Genomic DNA, 25,499 nt, shown 5'->3' with positions numbered 1-25,499 from the left:
TATGTACCCTTAAACCTAATAACTGGTTGTGCCACGCTTGATAGCAAGAACTGCGATAACTGGCAATGATTGTTTCATATCATTGTGGAGGGATTTTGGCCAACTCATCTTTGCAGAATTCTTTTAATTCAGCCACATTGAAGACTCTCCAATGTGTTAAAGGTCATGCCACAGCATCTCAGTCTGATTTAAGTTCAGACTTTGACTGGACTACTCCAAAACCTTCTATTTGTTTTTGGTTTTTGAGCCATTCAGAGGTGGACTTCCTGGTGTATTTTGGATCATTGTCCTACTGACTAAGCCAAATGTCCTTGAGTTTCCTGAGCACCATTGATGGCCGAAGATTCTCCGTCAGCATTTTCTGGTAGAGAGCAGAGTCGCCCAGAAGTCATTCAGGTCCCGAAGCTGCAAAGCAACCACTGCCACCACGTTTTACTTTTGGTATGATCTTCTTTTTATGAAATGCTGTGTTAGTTTAAGTGGCTCAATCTTTCTAGAAAGTTCAGCTTTTGTCCTGTCAGTCCACAGAATATTTGCTCAAAAGTCTCAGGGGCCACCAGGATGTTTTTTGGCATGAGATGAGCCTTTGTGTTCTGTTTGGTCAGCAGAGAACAATATATCTAATTTTAAAACTTGATTAAAGTTTCATTATCTAAAAACATGTGACAACTATACAAAAAAAGTTATGAAGGGGGAAAGTACTTTTCACAGCACTGTATGTCTGAGGGATAACATCAGGAGGACGGAAATATATTTGTGTTCTATGGACGACAAAGTCAGCCTGCGATCTCCGTGGGTTCTGTCACCAGTTTGGCTCCATTCCACACAGTCTTGAACTGCTCCGGCACTGGGAACTCCCTCTGTTTAAAAAAAAGGAAAACAAAAACAAAGTAAGTGTAAGAACAGCTGCACACATGGAGAGAATTAGCTCAGCCTTTATCTCGGTTACTCACGTAATCGCCCTCTCCTTCAGGTATCATGATGTTCATCTCAGAGCTCTTGGCACTGACAATGTCACAGCTGACAGAGTCCTTACTCAGGTAGACCTGGCAGCCCTCGGTCTTGTTGATGGAAATGGTGGGAACTGTTCCCAAAACCTGCAGAAAGACATGCCTCACTTACTGACAGGCTTTTTTTGGGCACTGTGAGATGTTATTTTACACTTTGGGTGTAAAACTCTGAACAGTTTTAAGAAAACGAAAGCGGACCTACGAGACACTCGGCACATCACTTAATTCTGTGTCAAAATAAAAATGTGTTCACCTGTAACTGAATCGATTTGCAGTTAATGATCTCCACAATCCCAACAACGTTCTCAAAAACCACACCCAGCTTCTTACAGTTGTCTAGACGGGATGAAAACAAACCAGATGAAGATTATAATCCCACGTTATGAAATCTGTGCTCAAACTCATGATTTTGCTTTCAGGAAGCTTACCAATGATGATGGAGTTTATTTTGCCCTTAATCTGCAGGGTGGAGTTATTACAACTGAAGACGTACGCCACCTGTTTAAGCTCCGTCTCCTCGATCACCAGGTCGTGCTTCTGCTCAAAGTTTTCCTGCAACAATAAGGATTCAAAAATCTAGATTAGCAGCCGGTCTACCAGGACACCTGGATTGGGTTTGTTTCTACGATATAAATGAGAGCTGGGTAGGTGCAAATTAAATTGTCATTGAAATTTTCCAAAGTGCCCTTCATTTCAGCTCCCGTTGTGGATTTAATTAAATACAAATCATCCTCAAAATAGGATTTACACATCACACGTACCACCCTCCATTTCTTCCCCTCCAGCTCCAGCAGAGGGGGTCTTTTCTGGGCAGGTGTAGTGGGTGAAGCCACAGGCCCCGCGTTCTTGCCTTTGGCTGTTGTTGGTTGTTGAGAACGCAGATTGGGGTTCTTGTGGGTCTTCTGGTCATCTGACACATGCTTCAGACCTACAGATGGAAAGTGTGAGGATAACATTATGAGTTTAAAAATATAAGCTTAAATTAAATTAAGGTGGAAACTGTCGCTCAGCTCTTCTGTGTTGCTCATGGATGCACCTTTAGTGATGTCCATGCCCTGGTTGAGTTGGGCAAATAGCGCGGAGTGCTGGGCTACGGCGGCGTCCGCCTGAGGCTTGGCGTCGTCATCGGTGAACACCGGAGGAGGGCCAGGGGGTGGAGGAGGTGGTGGAGGTGGACAGGGTGCACTCGGGGCTGGGGGCGAATCAAAGAGAGAAGCAGGAGCAATGGGGCCCTGAGAGATGTTGGAAGGAAATAAAATATTTTAAAAATAATTCAAGTATGTTTACTAAAATATTTTAATTTGACTCAGGCTCTGAATCTGAGGTCTGCCTGTTTATTTCATTTAAAGTGTACTTAAATTGTACAACTCTGCAGTGCTCGCAGACCCTGGTCCTCTGACACTTGATGTGAGTAATGTAAAAAACACAAAGCAACACAATCACATTTTTATGTGAACTGTGTGAGTTTTAAGAAAGTTAAAACACTTAAATTTAGTAACTTCAATTTAAGCAGATCTCACTCAAGTTGCCTTCAGTTCACATGACTCATCCTGTGTGTTGGTTGTACTACTTAAGCTAAGTGTTGTGCACGAATACTGAACAAGTTAATCTGAACAAAATCTTTACCTAATTTTTTTTATTTGAATGAATTTGGATACTATTTTAAACTAAAGTAAGCTTTTCTAATACAGTGAAACACAGCATCTTTGGTTTGTGAGCTTTCCCTTTAAAATTAAACTGACAAGAACAAAACAACTAAACAAACAAGTTTAAACAATAAAGAAAATGAAGGCAATGCAACAAGAAACAAAACAATAACGACTAAGAAAAAAAAGATAAAACAAACTGATGAAATATGAAAAATGATTAAGATGAATGTCAGCTGAGAGTGACCTCTCTCCTCCCAGGATCAAACAGGAGTTTTCCTACTTGATGGGTGAAAAACAGACAGCTTCACATCGAAATGGCCAAAATTTTACGACTGCACTGTTTCTCAAACGTAACCCCGGGATAGACCGGCCACCTGTCCAGGACATACACGGCTCTCGGCCTACGACAGCTGGGATAGACCACAGCTCGCCCCTCGCGACCCTGAATTGGATAAGCGTAAGAAGATGGATGCACTGTTGTGCCAGAAAAGAAAAATCAAGATGTTTTTTCCCCCAAATTTTGTTCATTACAGATTTTTTATTACATCAGAATTTAAATTATGAAGAAAAAGGTCCTTTAAGTAGCTCTGATGTGTAAAGAAGAGAAGGGTACACACACACACACACACACACACACACACACACACACACACACACACACACACACACACACACACACACACACACACACACACACACACACACACATCTGCTTTTTGAAGATCTAGCACAGCTGACACAGGGTTAAATTGTCACCAAACGTGCCTCTGAGTGCTCAGACTTGACCTTTGACACGAGTAACATGTGTTGTGAATATCACTGCTGAACAATGTAGACCTGTTACACTAAACAGCTCACTGCATGCCTCTGGATTAGAACCAGCAGATGTGTGCACGCACACATTCATGCATGGCTGTAAAACGATCTACTGAACACTTCTTTGTGTACACCTAAATCCTTTTGTGTACAAAAAGGATTTAGGTGGGAAAAAAAGGTGGCTCCTTGTGTTAATATAATTAGCTTCACTTAAAATCTTCTTAATTTCTGCTGTTTTAAACTACAGCTTAAGCAATCAACAATCTATTAGCAAGGCTGGACTGGGACAAAAAATCGGCCCGGGCATTTTGACTAGAGACCGGCCCACCAGGATAAAGATTGAAAATGTGACGTCATTCAGGGATAAAACCGCAAAGGATTCTGGGAACTTGTGGCAAGAGGTACTAGCGCACGCAGGCTTGAACTCAGTTACACAGCGATAAAAAGAAACCCAAAAAATGGCAAGAAGCTGTTGTATTATTAACTGCAATAACCGGTCGCATGACAGCCACGGGAAGCCGACGGGTAAAGAGATCGTTTTTTTTTTTATCGGATTACGTCGTTGAAGTGAAATTTTTTAAGCCATGTTTCCGAAGTAAGAGCCGACGGATAGTCTGGATATACCAAATATAACATCTCAGAACACTCCAGCTCACAGGTTAGTCTGCTCCAAGCATTCCCACAAAGGTCAGAGTTTTGTAGTAGTTAATACGTCATTTTTCTTAACATAATTGGTGATATAGGTTACAAGCAAGTCTGGCGCTGAACAGAAATTGTCGCGCTATGCTCCTTTGTTTATTGTGCATAAATAGTGAATTGTCCTGACACAATATTGCGTTTCGCTTCTGTTATAACCATGGTACACTGACAAAAACATATACTTTTATTCACAGGATAAAACAGTTGTTTTGTATCACTAATTGTCCATTGCGATTACAACATACAATATTATTGTCACTGCTACATTTCTGTAATGCTACTGTAACCGGTTTCTGCTTCATCCCGCTGCAACAGTTCGGCCCAAACAGACTCCTCGACTCTGCGTTGTGTAGTGTTTTTAAAAAGACAAGGAGTCTCTGATCGATCGTTGCCACTTTATTTCCTGAATGGAAACAACGGTGTATTATCAGTGCACAGGCTCGCCATACACCACTCCGCACAGCACACTCTCGTATGGCTACGGCAGACTGGCAGCGATTACTGCAGCAATATTACAATTTCTAATATACAATAAAATAACAGCAACAACAAACGATGTACCTGAATGGAAACAACGGTGTATTATCAGTGCACAGGCTCGCCACACACCACTCCGCACAGCACACTACGGCAGAACATCTCATTAGCATTCCGCTTTAGCATACAGTTTCCCACATTAATAAACAAATGAAAAGTACATAAAACTGGTGTTGGACATGTGTCCACTAAGCACTTATTACACTCGGTGCTCGTCAGCTAATCAAACATGTTTTATGTGTCTGTACTACTTAGCTATATTGTGTGCGGAACAATACAACTCACCTCTCGTATGGCTACGGCAGACTGGCAGCGATTACTGCAGCCAGCCACACCGAGAGGGGGGGCGCTGTTTCCCCATTACACTGATATTTGTGGCAAGTGGAATAATACCACATAAACACTGTTACACTACCAGAAATTATTTCCACTACTAATTAATTACCGTTGAGCTCAAAGGTTATATTAATAAACTGTTAATGAATGTGTATTTATGAAGACGATTTGTGAGACTGGTAAACTTATGATATGTACAATAGTCTTTCGTTCTACACGGTGCATTTCAAGGTCCTGCACCCATCCGTCGGTAAACTGTACCTGGGCTTGTTGCAGTGACCTGAAGTTACTAAACTTCATGAGTGTATGCACTCACTCCAAGAAGCGTATAATTATAAATCTGAGCGTGGTGAAAGTTGGGCAGCACGCTGACGTCTTTTGTCCACTCTTTCACTCCTTTGATTTTTTCCTCGTATCTTTTCTTTGTCTTTTCGTCGAGTCTGTCTTTGTACGGACCGGCATTGTTCTCCTTTTGTTTTGTACATTCCTTTTTTGTGCGGCAAAGAAAAAAAAAAGAAGGTATTGGAACCGGAGAATGAACGTTTTGCGGTGCTGCAAATGTTTGCATTTGATTTGTTTGATTGGATTGTTTTGCCACGAGTTCCCAGCATGCAATGCGCGAAAATCACGTGATTGTTAAACAAGGGGGAGGGTGCATCCAGCCTCCTCGGCTGTAATTGGTCCAGCCCAGAGTCGATCATGACCAATTGGCCAATCCAACACCTTTCATTATATATACCCTTCCTAAAAAAAATAAATAAATAAATCCATCGGCCCATAAAAACAAAAAATCGCCAGCGGCCCACCGGGCAATGCCCGGTATGCCCGATGGCCAGTCCAGCTATGTCTATTAGATAGTTGACATCTATTGTTTCCTGTTTCTGACATGAAGAACTCCTTGCTTGAAGGTTTGAAGGCTTCACTCTGAGATTTATGAAGCAGAAATTACTATTTTTATCGATTTCAAAGATTTTATACGAGAAATAATCAGCTGAAATAAATAAAACAACTGTCAGTTCAACCATTTAAACAGTGATAACTAGAATCATGTTAACTACAAGCCCCCGAGGGACAACTGGAAAAAATATTTGAAGTGTTAAAAGTGTGATGTTCACTACTCAGAATTGGACTTGCTTTAACATTTTAAGTGCTTTTGTTTTTTTACCCTGTGTCTAGTTTAATGTGACCGTTTGCATGAGTCCATATGTCAGCCTGTGGATAGGCCTGTCACTAAAGCGCCGTCTGAGCAGCAGATGACGCGTTGCATCGGTGAAGAGGGACCAGCCCTGCAGTTTAGGTTACGGCACAGGCTGTGTGTGTACACAGGCTCTTTGTCGGGGCAACTTCTGTAAAGAAAACCTCCATTCAAGTAAATCGTGAGGACCACCTGTTGGTATCACACACTCCGTTCCTTGTTTGCGCACACACACTCTGTGTCTCTCGCACATGCAGCAGCTCTGCTGTCTGACAGCAGGGCCAGCAGCTGACACACACAGCCGCCGCAGGCTCTCAAGTTTCTGCATGCAGACAGTACACATGTGAGCACAGTTGTTGAGCATTAGTTTAAGCTGAGCATAGGTTTTCATCGTTTCATGTTGCAATAAAGGAAAAAGTGAACCATTTGGGGCTTATTTGATTCCCTGCTGAGAGCAGAAGATCTCTTAACTTAGAGTGCAAACAGAAGGAAGCAGCTGTCCTGAATGCCCAAAGGTACAGTTGTGGTCAGAAGTTTACATCCACTCATCAAGGGCACGAATGATTTCTCGAACTGTTCTTTTTCCAGTGTCGAATGAGTGTACTGCATACATCTTTAATGACTTTAAAAAATAAGAAAACACACATTAAATCTTTTAACTTTTTTAACTTCGCAAGGCCTGCTAACTTCTCATTAGTGATCATGATCGACTACGTTGTAGTTTCTCTTTGCCAGTATAAAAGGATTAGTTTAAAAGCACTCACTGGACTGACCAATACTCAGAACAACGGGAAAGTCCAAGGAACTCAGTGAAGACTAAGAGGGAGAATTGTGGATTTAAGCAAGTTTCTTGGAGTCATTTCTAAACAACTGCAGGATTTATCAGTTCAAACAACTGTACTTAAATACAAGTTATTGAAATGGGCCATCACTTTGGCGGTGTCAAGAGGAAGACCCAAACTGTCACCTTCAGATAAGAGGAAACTGGTTAGGAGTCACCAGAAACCACCAAGGCTCAAGTCTGGAAACTGGAATCTGCTGGAAGACCAGCATCACTGTCCACAGTGAAACCAGTTTTTCATTGTCATGGACTGAGAGGGTGCAGACCAAGACAGAAGCCATTGCTACTAAATCGACACTTTTAACCTCGACTGAAATTTGCAGCTGCCCACATGGAAAAGCGAGACGGTGGTCAGGCGAGACAAAGATTCTTGAATGGCCTTACCAAAACCCCGACCTCAGCCTGTGTGGACTGCACTTCAAAGCCGGGTCTACGCCAGGAAACCAACTAAACGAACTCTAACATTATCTTTCTTCCATAAAGTGTGGTCAAATATCCGTCCAGATTTATACCAGAAAATTATTGATGGGTGCCAAAAGCGTCCGGTAGAGGTGCAACTTGCTAAGGGACATTTAACCAAATACAGTGGGGCAAAAAAGTATTTAGTCAGCCACCGATTGTGCAAGTTCCCCCACTTAAAATGATGACAGAGGTCAGTAATTTGCACCAGAGGTACACTTCAACTGTGAGAGACAGAATGTGAAAAAAAAATCCATGAATCCACATGGTAGGATTTGTAAAGAATTTATTCGTAAATCAGGGTGGAAAATAAGTATTTGGTCAATAACAAAAATACAACTCAATACTTTGTAACATAACCTTTGTTGGCAATAACAGAGGTCAAACGTTTACTATAGGTCTTTACCAGGTTTGCACACACAGTAGCTGGTATTTTGGCCCATTCCTCCATGCAGATCTTCTCGAGAGCAGTGATGTTTTGGGGCTGTCGCCGAGCAACACGGACTTTCAACTCCCGCCACAGATTTTCTATGGGGTTGAGGTCTGGAGACTGGCTAGGCCACTCCAGGACTTTCAAATGCTTCTTACGGAGCCACTCCTTTGTTGCCCGGGCGGTGTGTTTTGGATCATTGTCATGTTGGAAGACCCAGCCTCATTTCATCTTCAAAGTTCTCACTGATGGAAGGAGGTTTTGGCTCAAAATCTCACGATACATGGCCCCATTCATTCTGTCCTTAACACGGATCAGTCGTCCTGTCCCCTTGGCAGAAAAACAGCCCCATAGCATGATGTTTCCACCCCCATGCTTCACAGTAGGTTTGGTGTTCTTGGGATGCAACTCAGTATTCTTCTTCCTCCAAACACGACGAGTTGAGTTTATACCAAAAAGTTCTACTTTGGTTTCATCTGACCACATGACATTCTCCCAATCCTCTGCTGTATCATCCATGTGCTCTCTGGCAAACTTCAGACGGGCCTGGACATGCACTGGCTTCAGCAGCGGAACACGTCTGGCACTGCGGGATTTGATTCCCTGCCGTTGTAGTGTGTTACTGATGGTGACCTTTGTTACTTTGGTCCCAGCTCTCTGCAGGTCATTCACCAGGTCCCCCCGTGTGGTTCTGGGATCTTTGCTCACCGTTCTCATGATCATTTTGACCCCACGGGATGAGATCTTGCGTGGAGCCCCAGATCGAGGGAGATTATCAGTGGTCTTGTATGTCTTCCATTTTCTGATGATTGCTCCCACAGTTGATTTTTTCACACCAAGCTGCTTGCCTATTGTAGATTCACTCTTCCCAGTCTGGTGCAGGTCTACAATACTTTTCCTGGTGTCCTTCGAAAGCTCTTTGGTCTTGGCCATGGCGGAGTTTGGAGTCTGACTGTTTGAGGCTGTGGACAGGTGTCTTTTATACAGATGATGAGTTCAAACAGGTGCCATTCATACAGGTAACGAGTGGGGGACAGAAAAGCTTCTTACAGAAGACGTTACAGGTCTGTGAGAGCCAGAGATTTTCCTTGTTTGAGGTGACCAAATACTTATTTTCCACCCTGATTTACGAATAAATTCTTTACAAATCCTACCATGTGGATTCATGGATTTTTTTTTCACATTCTGTCTCTCACAGTTGAAGTGTACCTCTGGTGCAAATTACTGACCTCTGTCATCATTTTAAGTGGGGGAACTTGCACAATCGGTGGCTGACTAAATACTTTTTTGCCCCACTGTATTAGTGGCCGTGTGTGTATTTACTTGAGCCTTTATGAATTAGATAAAATCTGAAATGAAGGTATACTTGTGCATCTGCTTCTTGTTTTGTTAAAGGTATTAAATATGCTGTAAAAAGGGTGTCCATGATGACCATATCTCCACAGCACCTTTAAAGCTCAGTAATGAAAATGGTTTATTTTATTTGAGTTTAAAATTAAACTATGAATGACACTATCCAGGCCAGCTGTTTCACTTTGTTAACATTCTTCATGCTAAGCTCAGATCTCCCGACCATCTCCTGGCAGCAACCTCATAGTTACAAATATGACAGCATTATTGATCCTCACTTGCGGCTCAGAGCAAGAGTGAACAGGCATCTTTCCCCTCGGATCAACAATTCAGTTAATAAGGAAAGTGAAGCTTTAGTTTTGTTGTTTCTTTCTGTAATTAAATCAAGAGGAAAAACTCTTCTAACCGATAAGGGAAGAAGATTTTGTTTCAGATCACTGTAATCTCTGAGATCTAGCAAAGGCTAGTCCTTGAGTAGACATTAACAGTGTGTGTGTGTGTGTGTGTGAGTGTGTGTGGGAGGGACAGAGGTCTTTGAAAGCTTCACAGAGAAATGCGGTGAGCGGCCACTGAGGAGAAGCTCATTCATTCATTCATGCTCCCTGCAGTGGTTTATGTAACTGACTGCTCCATAACTAAAAATGGTAGAAGTTATTTTGAGCAGATATAAAACGATCAAGCCGTGCGAACAGAAACCAAATGAAAACACAGCTGACATTATAAAGCACTAGTAACAGGAGTGATTCAGGCTCAGGTATGAGAAGGTGGTGAGTATAACATAAAACAGCACAATATTGTACTAACAAAGGCAAAAAAAGCCTTTTGAATCCATACGTGGCACCTCGCTTGTGTACTCACACTCTTGCTCCACACCAGACCTGTCGTGTGGTGCTGTTTGATGAACGCCTGCATCTCAGTCCAGATCAACAGGTAGGAGCGCACCCAGTCCACATGACGTCTGTCTCTGGGAGAGACAAACATATAACGGTCAAATAAAAAATTATATATGAAGGAAGCTGAGGCATGTGGATGAGGATGGACCTGAGCAGGTGAGCAGAGCAAGAAACTCACGATGCAGCGTTTTGCAGGTTAAATTGATACAGAAATGTTTTAACAATTTGTGAAATAAATAAAAAATCTGCTTTATTGTTGAACACCGTTAGTCTGCATTCGCCATGCTACCTTTCTAATTTTCATCTACTTTTGCATTCTAGGCTCCTGTCATCTCTCTACCTGATTTGTTTACCACAGTGACTTTCATGGTTTGCATGAATTGTCATTTATGGAATAAATAAATCAGCTGTAATGTTTCAAATATCTAGAGAAGATGAAAAATGAGCTATATTTACGTTTCCTTGTAGTCCTTAAGCACTCTGTTGGTGTAGAAGGTGGCAGCATCGTTCATCTCCTTTACATATGGACCAGGCTTCTGACTCTGAGATGGAGAGAGATAAAATCTCCTGAAAGCTGTGACATAAACACTTCTCTGAACATCTTAAGTTCAGCACGTTTCATAAGTGGCGAAAAGCGGCGTCCTGCCAGTAACCTGCACAGACCAGAAGCAGCTTCAAAGACTTGTATTCAAGCACTGGAGATGGTGATCTTTGATCTTAAAATGATCTTCGCCTCAAATCAGAAGAAATGTTTGTACTGATGGAAAACAGAAAAAGTCCATGTTGTAGGAAGAAAAATAAGGTCTTACTTTTAGTTATCTGCATGAAAGGTTGTTTATGCAGATGATTGAAAAGTTGGCTTAACTTCGTGTTGAATACTTGCTCCTGAGGACCATCAAATTCAAAAAGGGCTAATAGCTTTCTGTTCAGACAGTTGATATGCTTTCTTTCTTGTATGGTGGCTTAAATAGGTTTTATCAGACATGCCAATCTTTACACAGCATCATGTGCACGTTCATGTGTGCTCATCCTTACCACGGCCACCCAGCCCAGTGCGGGGATGCTCTCGCTGACGGCTGAAAGGTGGTTGAAGAGGCTGCTGCCACGGTTTCTTTCTCTGAAGCTCTGAATCTCCTGGATGTGATCTGAAATCGGCTTCAAGAGGTCCTGGAGCTCTGTCTGCAAGAGCAGGAGGGAGAAATTAGGAAGAGGACAGAAGATGGGTGTAAAAGAGAAGGGTCATTATAATCTGAACCCTATAAACATCAAATTCTCTTATTTGTTTAAGAAACACTGATGCCTGTAAAATCTTACTCGCTAGTATATTTTAGCCACCTCCTTAGCCCCTCTTTTAGAATCTGAGCTATATTTCCATGCCCACTTCGGCACCATCCAGCAATTCCTAAACTGGGCTGCAGGAGACTATCTGATTTGATTAGCACGGGCCTTTTTTCCACTGGAACATCCAGATCTCAGTTACGGTATAGCTCGTCTCATAGTTCTCAGCTCCCCTCCCCATCGCTCCGAGCCTGAAAACATTCCTCAGTTCATGGGGAGATCCCTGTGGCCTTGTAAGGCATACCGTTTCTCCAATGTTTACAGTTTATCAATTACACATGCACCCGCGCTCACAGAAGTACAGGAACACAGCGTTTCACTGGCAAATAGCTGCTACTTGCTTACATGTTCTGATCTGCTGTGAAATGAGTGTAATGTAGAACATATGGAGCTAATGAGCTGTGACAGGAGGAAGCTGATGAACAATCAGGAGGAGCTGGCAGTGATCAGTTAAGCTGCAGCGGTGCTCCTGATACATGCGTCACCTAGACGTGAGCAAGAGGTGATGCTTGAAATGAAAATCTATTCATGTGCATCAGGTTTAGTAGTTTTATGTTTGAGAGCAGGAGAGCAACAAAAACAGCACTAAACTTTATTTCCCAACAAATTCTTCCCCTGATCAGACGCACATGATCTTCATAAGCACAGACAGACGCCCCTTTCTCTGCTCCTCCAGCTGCTTTTATTCCCTCTAAGTCCACCTAATGGCTGTCTTTGAAGCAATACATCACCTCTTTACTGCAGCAAATAGGCCGTGCTTAAGAGTGAGCATGTAGGACGAATTTAAGGTAGCAAGCAAGATTTGAGGGGTGAAGTTTGCCTCCCTAAGGCGTAACTTTTTCCATTACCTTTCCCTGTAGTAATTCCTTCCATTACTAATCTGTTATCTCTATTGCCAGTATTTAAAGGCGAGCAATTACTCATTTAATACAAATTTATGAGTACTGGAGGATAAATTCAAAGGAAAAACATCTGACTTTACCCTGCTGAGATCTGAGCTCTTGTTTGGGATGCATGAGGTGCAATAAGTCTGTGACGAGCAGAGTATAAGGTGCAGAAAAATCCAACTGTAATGCACCCATATAAGTAAGCAGGATCTTAGGGAGTAAAAAATATGTTTATGTATATGTTCATAAGGACAGCCTCTTTAAGAGTGTTAAAACATTTGTGCTATATGATCACATATTTAATGATGACCTGTCCGAAGTGTATCACACCCCCAAACCAGTGTCATGGTCCTTGCCATGCAGATGTGTCATTTGCTGTTTTTTGTCCTCTGCCTCTACAGTCACATTTCCCAGTTTTCTGTGTTTGTTTGCATGTGGATGCACTAGTTTTCTGGCCTGTTTTCCACCTTCTGGTTCCTGCACACCTCCCTTTGATGACTTCACTGTGGCACAGAGTCAGTCTTCGTTGGTTCGTTTGCATGCAAACAGTTCGCTCTGAGAATTCCCGGACACAGAGGGGTGAGAGAGAATGACTTGCTGTACACGTTAGTCGTTTACCAGCTGAAGAACTGCAAACTTTTACAAAGCCTGGAGAAGTTTCTGCAAAAAAGAAGTGCCTGCACTCACATCCCAGCTGTGGGAAGGTTCACGTGCTGGCGAGATGTATTAGAGCAGCTAATTGATTCATTTCCACTTTTGTTGTTTACTGCTGAGCTATCAACACACTGACAAAAGAGTTATTGACAAGCTCAGCTGAGTGTGCTGAATCATTATTGCCATCTATCAGATTTTTGAGCTTTTTGCTTCTTTCAGTGCCGAGAACAATCCGGCAAAAAGGATAAAAAACGTCAGCTCACATCATGTGTTTGGCTGAGCTCAGTGCGTTATAACAGCACAGGACTTGACTTCCTACACAAGCGCTGCATCAAAGGCAGAAAGTCATGTGTGAACTGCCGGGAACAGCAGTACACACACACACACACACACACACACACACACACACGGTGAGTTAACTGGCCAACCTGAGGTCACCTGAAAGAGTGAGATGCCTACTTTCTCTGACTCTTTCTCTCTTTGTCTAACACTCGATCTAACTGACACACACTCACACACGCACGCACGCACGCACACACACACACACCAACAACAGGCTCAAATATAGAACATGCCCATAAAAAGTCAGAGAGCACAACAGAGCTGCGCTGTGGAGGAAGGCCAGAAGTTTTGGAGATATGTGTGTGCGCATGTCAGTGTGTGTGTATGCGTGTGGATAGAAAAGGGGCACTGCCCAGAGTTACACACTTTTCTCTATCTGTGCTGAGAGCTACAGATATAGACCTGACTGCGGAAAGCTGTGAGAGATTTCTGAAGAGAGTTTTGTACTCGGGGGAGTATTTTTGTTTTTGGTGTTTGGTTGTGCACTGAAAGGTTTTTAGGACTGTGCAAAGGAAACCGTTTCATGCTTAGGTAGAAAGCTTAAATCAGGCTTATAAATTCAAACCTAAACTGGCATCTATGACAGTTAAACCAAGGAGGGCATGTTCTATTGAACAATATCTGCTGTTCAACCTGTTTTAAAGGTTATAAACCGAAGTGTCTTTTTATTCCTATTCATCCTGCATGATATGAATGCAGATTAACATCTGAACATTTGAAAACTACATTACAGTTTTCATGCAAGCTTCAGGTCTTTAGGTTCCAAATTTTACCAGCTTTTCTTGTGAAACCTGAACGCCTGTCTGTAAAAACAGACACCAAAGGTGTGCGGTTTTACCTAACTCAGTTTTAATTTATGTTTTATTGCTCTCGGTTTTAACTGGGTTACAACATGAGGGTGTGAAGTTTTTGCTCATGCTGCACATTCAAAAAAACAATGAAAGAAGCTTTCATTGGCCATTATGTGGTTGGATCAGGGCGTTGGTAGCAGCTCTTGAGCCACCATTTCCCCGTTTTCCGTGTTTTGTTTTGAGTTTCGTTGTGATGCTGAATGTGTCTCTCCTCTCTATCAGCCCACCCCTCTCCTGGGTTAGTCCCCCTCTCTCTCTCACTCTTTCCTTGTTTGCATTTCTGACTATCTCTGAATGCTCGTTTCACAGCCTCTCAACCAATGACCTGACAGATCGGGAGTAATCACTTCCTGGTGGGCTCTGTGGACCCTGTAACACACACACACACATACAACACAAGCAGAAGGCCAATGGGATGATATCATTCTCTCACACACAGACACAGACATCTCTCCCACCCCTCTGCTCTCTATACGTGAACATGTTGGGAATGTGTTGTATTAGCATTTTCTTGGTCAAAGAGCAGAGTAATCCCTCTGTGAACAGACGGGCCTGCTGGGAAACACATGGGTCAGACCGTTACAGAGGACTGAGGCCCAGCTCATCTCTCTGTTAGGCTGCTGCTGTAATTTGATGCAATTTGGCCCTTAAAGTCATGAGAGCTGCATCACGCTTCAGCAGGTTTTGTGTGGCTCAGCTGGGAGCTGAAACACAAACAGCCAATCGCAGTCATGGAATCCAGTCACATGGTAACACTGTTTGTGTCACATTCAGACAGGCTCTAAAGACAATAAAGAGGATACAGTGAAAAAATAATGATGGCAGGGAGGCCATGACTGGTGTTTCTCTAACAACACGATGGCCAATAAACCTGATATACGTTGCTAAGACAACAGCACTGAACTGCTCTGTCATATCAGGTTAGGTTTCATGGAGCCATCTTTTTGTGATGTTGAGTGGTACTTGTTGCGATATTATTTAGTTTTGGTTTCTGTTTTGAGTTCCAGGGGTTTTCCTGTCTTTGCCATCCTCTTTCTTTGTCCTCCTGATTTTTTATAGAAATGACTTTTCCTTGTTCATCTTCTTTGTTTTTGTCTTTCCCTGTAATGATGCCTTGTTTTCCCCTGTCTTCCCTACTTCCTGATTGTCTAACCTACCTTTTGTATGTGGACAGCTTTCCACCATATATCATTGTCCATTTCATTAGGTACACCTCGCTAGTACGTGGTTGGCCTTCCCTTCAGAACTGCCTTTTTTCCACCTTGCCTCATGTTATGAGGCAAATCATTAATAATGTAAGTCAATGACCCTCTTAAGGGACAATCCCCACTAAGGTTTAAACACCTGGGACTCTCCAACATTTGGTCTTAGAACTGAAGAAGCTTCTCAGATGAGACATGAAACATCTTAAGCTTAAAGAAGTCCAGTCACTTTCTTTCCAAGCTCCTTAGACTACCAAGTTCTGGATGTCTACAACCCACACAGACATGTTTATATGATGTTCAGTTGGTACTAAGAGGTCCAAAAGTGTGCCAGAAAAGTATCCCCCACACCAATACACCACCTGCCGCCTGAACTGTTGATACAAGGCAGGATGGATCCATGCTTTCATGTTATTTATGCCAAATCCTGACCCTACCATCTGGCTGTCACAACAGAAAATGAGACTCATCAGACCAGGCTACACTTCTACGGCCCAACGTTTGTGAGCTCGTGTAAATTCTAGCTTCAGTCTCCTGTCCTTAGGTGATTGTCGTGTAAGAGCTTCTTGGAAAAAAGAAAACAAAATCACCTCTGTGGGATTATTTTAGTTTTAAACAAGCTGACAGAGTTAAACCAGACCGGCTGCAGCCTGTGAACGAATAAAAAGGACAGATGCCATATGCTATTAAATAATCAGGGTGCATAACCACACTTGTAGTTTTTGTTGTAGTTCATCAAATATTATTTAACAGCTGATCAGACAGAAAACACTGCACTTGTAGTGTCCTTACCTAACCATATAAAGCACTTTGAGGTGACTGTTGTTGTTATTTTTGGTGCTTTATAAATAAAATCGTACTGTTTTGTGAAAGATTGAAATCGGTGACATACGATTATGCATAATATGTCCCGACTCCATAAGCCAGTTCATTTTAGCTCATGTTTTCAGTTGTGTTTTACAATTTTAATAAGATCTTTATATAAGACAAATTATATTATGATTACCCAGTGCTCATGAAAAAACCCCAAAACAAAACAACCCCCCCAAAACCATCCCACAGCTTCTGAGGTTACACTGTGACATCATCAGTGCAGGTTTCTCTTTTAATGTCCTCCTGTCGTACCTGCGCTGGTTCCTGGTGTGTGGCAGCCATCTTGATGAAAGCTCTCTGAGTCTGTAAGGCGTTCATCACCATCTCTGCCTGTCAGTCACAAAGTGTAAATGTTAGGACTGATCTCATAATACATTATGTTATACTTGATGAGTGCTTGTCTTCACAGATTGTTCACCATGCAGAAAACATGAACAATCTGAGCAGTCGCTGCAGAAATCCAGGCAAACACTCTAATGACTATGTCTAACTTATATACACACACAAACACACACTCTCACTCGCTTAGTTTGGGTTATTCCCAGCCAACCGTGTCCTCTGTGTGTGTGTGTGAGAGGTCCATTTGCAGGCCAAGGGAACCACCGGGGAGGCTTTTTCCATAAAAGGAGCTTTACAAACTTGAAGAAACTACCTCTGTCTCTCTCTCTCTCTCTCTCTCTCTCTCTCTCTCTCTCTCTCTCACACACACACACACACACACACACACACACACACACACACACACACACACACACACACACACACACACACACACACACCCTCCATCGTGTTCAGTGATGGGACACAGAGATGGAAACCATCTTTCAAGGCACAGAGGAAATTCAGGCATTGCTGAGTACCTTTACACGTCTGTTTTGGAGGGTTTTTGTTGTTCTGGATTCATTCCAAGGACGTAACACAGCTATTATTGCCAACTGGCATACCATAAAACACTTCCTGGTCCTACGGGGAGTAGAGGTCATTACCAAATAGGAAAAGGTCCTCCACTAACAGTTTGATAAATGAATGTAAGGTCAAAGATCAATCATACTCCCATCCTTGGCTTTGTTAAGGACAGGAAACACACACACACGGACATGTTGTCTGCCTTCTTTGGGACCACGGACCTCCCATACAGCTTTGCCTATCTAAGTGGAATCTAGAGTGGGACAATCCTGTGTTTATAAATGTGTGTCCAATGAGATAAAGGTTGGCAGAGAATGAAAATCTGTGGTGGCTTTCCTCTTTTCAGCAGTGCTCCCTTTGCAGAGAGCTCTTCTTCCTTTGCACAGCTTAGTTTATAGATAAATATATCAGGCACAAAATTAGACGCTCATTTACGAATAGTCTGATCTTTTGTTAGAGAAAGCCAAACAACAGACAACAGTCTCACATCTTTATGGCAAAAACCAAATACGTCATCTTAATTATACAGCGTTAAATGTCTTGATGAGTGTCTTGGCTTGAGAAGCAAGCAAGAAACTAAATATGTCCCAAAGTATAAAGCTAACCTTTCAAATGTTATAGTATTTTTTTTGTGAACTACTTGACAACAAAGCTTTCCCAAAGCCATGTTAATGAAAAAATAATGTTCTTTAACAAGAGCAAGAGGCTCATTTAAAAAGCCCCGTTGACACTCTGAGGATAAATATATGCTCCTTATAAAGCATGAGCTGAATTCAGTATGAGGTTTAGGGAATGCCCCTTTAAATCATGATCGGTTTGACAAACAGCAGAATGAGAGACCTGCTACATTGTAAGAGAAGACTGCTGCAGCAGCAGCTGCAGAAACATCTGTCTGCAGCAGCTGATGCATGGACAGTGCCTACAAGTGATTTTATATTCGTAGGGTAGCATATGTGAGACTTTAGATTTTAGTGGGTGAAGCCTTACATGCTTCTCCACCTCGCTCCCTATGGCGCGGCTGTTGTTCAGGTAGTCTGACACCGGGCCACTCATCAGCACGTCGAAGGCCTCCACGCACTGAGACAGACCTGGAAAAATACAGTGAAATCCTGCTAACTTGCTTGCTTGTCTTAATTGAATCCTCCAAATGCAAGTTTAACAGACTTGCCTCCATCAATGCCGTTGACACAGTCCCCGTTGGCCATCCCGCTGGACGCCTGCGCTGACATCTGCTCGAGGCGAGTCACAGCTCGCTCCAGGCGCTGCATTAATCCTTCCATGAAGACAAACCTGGAAAACAAGAGCAGCTACGGATTCTTACTCATGGCCGCTGCTGCTGTCACATGATGACAGCTGAAATCATTGCAATTCATTTATAATCATTCTTTTTGTTTTATTTGGTGATGTTTGTCACTATTCAACCTTCTCACTGCGCTGCTCCTGATTTTCATCAACACTAAATTTAGCTATGTGCAGCACGCCTTGTATAAATAATGTCACTGTATGAGGTGTCTGGCTCACTGCCACAGTCACAGCCTGGGTCAGAACAATTTCAAAGTGTCACCTAATCGGGATGAAGAAAGGCAGAAACTGATGCCAGACTGAGAGAAAAGTCAAACAATGAAGTGGATTCTTTGATTAAATATACAGTTTATTTATGGTTATTTGCTTATCTTTGGGTGCTTTAGTGATTTGAATCTTTCTTTTTTGTGTAATAATTTTGTCTTTTTTTGTCTTTTTGTTATAGTGTGTGCAAATAAATGAATAAAAGGTAATCTCTAAAAGCTCCTCTATCGTCGTGCAGCTTCTTCTTTCAGCTGCTCCCCCTAGGGTTCTCCACAGCAGATCATCTGCCTCCATCTCACCCTATACTTAGCATCCTCCTCTGTCACATCCAACCATCTGCGTGTCCTTCTCACTACATCCATGAATCTTCTCTGCAGCCTTGGTTTTTTCCTCCTTCCTGGCAGCTCCGTGTTCAGCATCCTTTGTCCAGCACATCCACTATCCCTCCTCTACACTTGTTCAAACCATCTCAGGTCCTAGTCCAAGTAAGATGCTGTTGTCTGATATTGTCTCTGTTTCATGCATGGCTCTGTTTTAGGGATATGACAGTAGCCTTTTTCCCTGCAGACTTCTGTGCATGGTAGCTAATGATGCACCTACACCAGCCTCACTCTTGAGCACAGACCATGTAGACCATGATTTTTTTGAACATGCAGGAACTGAGAACATTTTCCTTTTCCTTTATCAATGTCTATATTTTGCATAAAATATGGACTGATGTATCGATATTGGAAGTTTTTGCTCTGTAACGATCAACATCAACCCCGGAAGGACAAGATATATACAACGGGAAGACCTGCTTTCTGTTTTAGTCTATGGAAACTTAAAGTGTAGAAACATATTTGCATAAATTCACATGTTTCTGGCTGTTGGACAGAGGTAAACAAACAGTAACTGAGCACCGCTGAAATACATTCGAGAATACTCCACAGACCACTTTGTCACACTGACCAGCCATATGTCTCACTATGAAGCGATGCAGGCCTGTTTCCAACATATATTAGTCAACAGAGGAGGAACTCAATCCAGCCACCCGCTGCATGTTTACGCAAACCACTGCTAGGTAACACATGCTTCCTAATCTGACACCTGCTATTTACCTGGGTGTCCAACATGCAATCCAGGGGTGTGAGTTATAGACGGCTCTGTTTGCTTTACAAAAACGATCTACAGAAACGCTCGGAAACACTCTCCAATAATATGGCAGCTATGTTGGCTGAATAGCATTCGCTGTCTGTAATCTTTGTAAATTATGTCTACTAATTATGTCCTGTGAGCAGCAAACATGTCCTGATGGGCGTCATCGAATCTCTCTGGAGAAATCTCCCAGCAGTGCCAAATTCCTGTTTCAGGACTCAGAGGTTATTTCTGCTCTGTGGGTCACAGCAGCTCTTAGGCAAGACCAGAAACCTGGAGAGCAGAGTCTCGGTTTGCAACAAGCGTTTGTGTTCTCTGAAGCAGGACACTTAAAGTTTGAGCAATGAGTCGAAAATATTCTTATCAGTTTGTACTTTGGTACCAGCTTCTGGTCTCGAGGGTCTGATCCAAGTGGGATTACAAAACAAAACTTTATATTAAACATTAATCCAAAAAATACAAATAAAAAATACACAATATTTGCAAATTGTCAGCTAGTGTGCAGACCTGTCACCCTTTATCCAGTGAGGTCTGCAGATCTCCCGAGTGGCTCTGCAAAATGCACCATAGCTCATGAAATTGTGTTTTTATTATATATACAGGGGATCATATATAGACCATTTAACTCAGCAAAACAAGCATGTCATATCATCACTTCGATCTATCATAAGATCACTCCTCTCATTGGGAAGGGAACCATTCTTACAGCTTCGGATATTAGCCAGACTCGTAGGCTGGTGAGCACGGCGATTTGTGACACAGATCAGACTGTCGCATGAGGATATGAGGATTAGTGATATGAGCGATTTCTTAAAAATAAGTCTTTCCTTTAAGAAGTCTCTGGCCCCAGAAAGTTTTGTAACACCTGCTTTTATATTTCATCTGGTAGACTTGATACCTGTTGCTTGTACTCTGTGAACACACCATAACGACTGTATGTTTAGATTTGAAAATCTTTTGCCATAAAAGTAGATGTGATTTTATTAGAGCTGAAACAATTGAAGCTGATCTTCAGAGCCAAGTCAAATTTGATGGTTCCAGCAAAAATAATCTTTAAATACTGACATAACTCAAAGATAGAACGATTATTATAATACATAATGCCTGGGTTTGTCTGGGTTTGTCTGGGTTTGAGGATAGAGCAAAAAGTTCAAATTTAAATTCAGTAGAGTGCAAAAAAATCAACTACTGTACTATTTCAAATCCAAAACACTTCATCACTGTCTCGCTTGTCAACAACCTCAAATTTTGCCTATGAAGACTGAAGCAAAGACACTCAGCCTCTGTTCTGATTTTATTGTCACTTGTCCAAATTCTCCATGGCAATGCAAAGACATGGCCAATGATGCTCTTTTAGGCTTTTCATATGGACTTACTGGAATGCATTCAGTCTAACACAAAGACCTAATGGGAGGAAGCCTCGGGGTTAAGCCTGCTGGCTGTATCAGAGATACATCTCTGTGGCATGAAAATGTGGCAGTACTGTTTTTAATGTGTCTGTAATTTCCAACAAATAGCCTTTACCTCAGTCTCCTTAATAATAGACATAAAGACAGTTAACTTTATTTATCCTGGAGAGAAAAATATGTTGTTATAGCAGCAGACTTGTGAAAATACAAACAAAGCAAAGAATACACAAACTACAAATGCCAAATGATGCATGAAAACAACAGATAAGAAAAAAAAAGAATGAATGGACTATATACTGACTATACTGAGTGATATGTGATTATAAGGTGATAGAATCAGCCTGTGAAGCATTAAAAGAGGTCCAAATGTGCAAAATGTGGAGTGTTTAGTTTATGGGCAGTTAAGTGTCAGCAGGTGTCGGGTTGGCCAGCAACACAAACACTCCACAGCAAAACCAGCAGCACATGCAGTGAAAAGATTTTAGGGACTTCACCCTGACTCTGCATGTGCCTCCTGAACCCCCCGGCCTGGTATCTGATCTTTGTGGCTATATTGGGACGCAGTCTGGCTCCTGCTGTTATGGGCCTACTGTAAGATATTCCACTGTGGGCCTGGGTCCTGCACCCGGAGACACTTTGATTCTTCATCTGCTGCAACTCTTCATCCACCTACTGATGTGGGAAGCTGTGATGTGATCAGTGGGAGTTGATGGTGAAAGGTTTGGCTGTTATGATTAAGAATATTACTATTTATGTAATAATAATTTGGATTATCTATATGAGGTTAATAAAGAGATATGTAACTCATGTAATATGGACCAGAGGCTGGGAGTGTGCTGATAGATCTTTGAGAAAAAGCTGAATCAATTTAAAATATGAAAGCATATGAGTCTTGTCCAAGTCGGTTTAAAGGTTTAGTTGCCGCATTAGCGTCCTGTTGTTTCTGGGGCACAGCATATGTGATCCTAAAAAATTACTGGGCTGTTTAAACTCACACTGGTTTATCACAGCTGCAAAATGAACCCTCTCTGTGTAAACACGAGAAGACACCATCACTCCATAATAAAACATGACATGGCACCGGCTCACAGGACTTCACCCGTCCTTCAGTCTGATGCTTCATATTCCGCGCCGCAATAATGTTACTCCCCGCAGCGATCGAGATAAAGGAGGTGACAAACAGTGCTCTCACATGCCCTGCCATAACATACGAAAGCAGGCTGCAGGGGATCAATTTGTCTGGACATTATTATTGCGTAGAGAAGCGCACCCCCACCCCGGGGCTCCATCCCTCCGCCCCACACTGAAACGAACTGAACTTGACACTGGTTAAAAAAAATCATCAGTACATCCTCTAAAAGCATCTTACCTCCCTGGTCTGGTCCGCGGTAAATTTCTGTCCGGATCTTTAGGGGTGTGATTACGCCGGGACGGATTCGTGGCAGTTCGCTGCTGTCTTGCGGTCCCCTCCTGCTCCCCTGCCCCGTCACTCAGCTGCGCGCTGCACCGGCTCCTCTTCCGGGATGTCCTAATTAAGCAACACGTTGAACCTGAGAGCCGCACAGCTGCAGAGACCAGGACCGTGACTCAGTGCCTCTCTGCTCCGGGGGAGAGACGTTTGCCTCGCAGACAACATGGCAGCATCGGAGAGCTCTGCTAAAAATAGACAAGTGATTGGTGCTGTGGCGATGCCGGCATGGGGCTCTTTTGAGGGAATGGCCTTTTACAAGCTGGGCAGTCATCATCATCATATTCATAGTGCATGGGAATGAAATGAAGTTTTACCCCTTCGCTGACCTTTAAAATTGAAGACTGCAAATTTTCAACATTTTAAATCCCTAAACGAATACAAGTCACAACAATAACTCCAAAATCAGTTAAAGGTTTAAAGCTGCCCTTTAGTTTTCTACTTTTAACGTAAATACTCCCTCAGTTCCCCAAGGTAAACAGACACCAAACCCTATGTTTAACCCCACTGAGGTCCAAGAATAGCAGACATACGCTGGTCTGTTGCAGTCATAGACTGTATATAAAAGATGGGCACAAAGTCAGAGTTCCTGTGTCATGAAAGTGCCTATCTTTTTACCTGGTTAAATCACCATGGCAACATACAACAAGCGCATTTCCTAATCAAGAGCAGGTCCTGTTCAGCGTTTCAGTGATACCCATTGAGCCAGCTAATGCAAAGAAAGCCTGAGGGTGGTGAACTTCCTTCCTTGACGCCTCAGGTCTGAAAAGCAAAGCCAGAGTAGAAGTTTTTCAAATCTGCATTCTCTCTAACGGACAGCAGGGGTTTACTTGTAAATGAGAGTCAGCATTATAGTAATAGAGGACAAGAGGATAAAGCCAAGTATGGTTTAGGACAGGCTTACCTTGTCATCTGCACCTTGCACACCACAAATTTCAAAACAACAAGGCAGGGGCCATGTAAATGCACAGCTTGAGGTTTCATAATGGGACTTTTCTAATGAATGCCCATCTACAGCCATCTTTTATAAACAGTATGGTAACAGTGTGGTGTAGCATCTAGGAATCAGTGAGGCTGAGTGTAGTTAGAAGTTTCCAGTAAGCTAGCTGACATGTTCTGAGGTAATTCTCAAAAGCTACAATTTCAGCACTGCTGAATATTGTTGGTGGTGAAGTTAGCCTCTTCACACAAAGTTTAGACTAATATAAACAAAACAGCACAGGAAGCTTTAGACACAGACAAATAATTTAAAAAGATTAATAAACAATCTTGAGAATGTGCAACAACACTGAGTCTTCAGAGTTATCCAGGGCATAAGTTAGAATCAGGTCCAGATCCTGAACACTTAGTTGTTCCCTGTGTATCCATCGGAGTGTGAATATGTGTGCATGAATCTTATTTTAAAAAGTGCTTAGGTATAGATACAAGCCCTGTTTGATTGTGTGTGATTGGGTGAATGAAACTTGTAGGAGAAAGTGCTCTGAAAGCTCAAACTGAGTAAAAAGGGGATATACGAGCCAGACTACACAACATTCTCTACAAGCAAAAACTACAGATTTCTTTAATCCTTTGAAAGCTTGCCACTCCTTCTGTGACTCTTTCTTTAGTTTTTTCCCCCAGTGTAGGTATTTTTAACAAGTTGTCTTAAAGTTTCTAATAAGAAAGCATCAACACTTTAAGGAGCACCTCCACCCGCAAGATATAAAACCTCCATCTGTTTTCACAGAGCAGTCCCTTCTGTCATCCTAAACTCTGAGGCCATTTCAAACTCCAGCTAGAGGAGGGTTGCAGCTGTGGATCATCCTTTTTTAATAAAGTAACAGCTTTAATCTTGTTATGGCATGATGTCAGGTGCTACTGATTTTACCCATAAGGCCTTGCTGCGTCCATGCTGTGTCACGGTCAACACTCACAGCAATGTGACCCAGTTTCATGTTTCAGTGGCGACCAAAATGCTCCTCTGAGTAGAATGAAAGACGTCAGAAAGCGAGCAGCTAACTCTTCTTAACATGACTTATTGATTAGAGCAGGGATTAATCATTGATAGGCCTCGACTTGATTAGTATCCATGGTTACTCAATCTGGGCGTGACTAACTCCAGTGTTTCATAACGTGGTTTCATGTGGGACCACGCACACTCAGACTTACAGAGTCACATATTTATGTTCAAACATAAATAAACACAATTTTTCACAATCATTTGAGAAATTATGAAAACTTGTTAAAAAATATAATTTTGCTATTCTTATGTTTATTACAGGGTTTTGTTTTTTTAAATATCCATGGTCAACTTTGTTTTCATTTCATAACCTTTCATGGCAGTGGCCTCATTTGAAAGACCTTCTTGGTTTGGACACGGACACAGCTGCTTCTATTTAGTTTGACATGGGTGCTCTTCACTAACCCATCTTAATTTAATTCAGTTTTATTTATATAGCACGAAAATCACAACAACAGTCACCTCAAGGTGCTTTATATTGTAAAGACCCTACAATAATACAGAGGAAACCCCAATAATCCAATGACCCCTATTAGCAAGCACTTGGCGACAGTGGGGCCTGTATTTGTATTGAGCTTTTACTTAGTTGCTAAGGACCCCAAAGCGCTTTACACTACATTCAGTCATACACCCATTCACACACTGGTGATGG

General features: G+C 42.3%; 1 protein-coding gene across 1 annotated transcript; it reads right to left on the bottom strand.

Moving 5' to 3' along the window:
• Positions 1-719: 719 nt before the first annotated feature.
• cap2 (cyclase associated actin cytoskeleton regulatory protein 2) lies at positions 720-22,999 on the bottom strand. Its single transcript, XM_080862230.1, has 13 exons — positions 22,750-22,999; positions 18,437-18,558; positions 18,256-18,356; positions 16,615-16,692; positions 11,251-11,394; positions 10,672-10,757; positions 10,181-10,286; positions 2,047-2,242; positions 1,772-1,938; positions 1,439-1,562; positions 1,264-1,346; positions 954-1,097; positions 720-860 (listed from the first exon to the last, which is right to left on the bottom strand). Exons 2-13 carry the CDS (start codon positions 18,546-18,548, stop codon positions 777-779), a joined length of 1,425 nt encoding a protein of 474 aa, XP_080718356.1. The 5' UTR covers positions 18,549-18,558; positions 22,750-22,999; the 3' UTR covers positions 720-776.
• Between the last annotated feature and the right edge of the window lie 2,500 nt (positions 23,000-25,499).

This window comes from Rhamphochromis sp. 'chilingali' (genome assembly GCF_963969265.1).
Source record: "Rhamphochromis sp. 'chilingali' genome assembly, chromosome: 17".
Taxonomy (NCBI): Eukaryota; Metazoa; Chordata; class Actinopteri; order Cichliformes; family Cichlidae; genus Rhamphochromis; species Rhamphochromis sp. 'chilingali'.
This window is presented reverse-complemented; position numbering and strand designations above follow the sequence as displayed.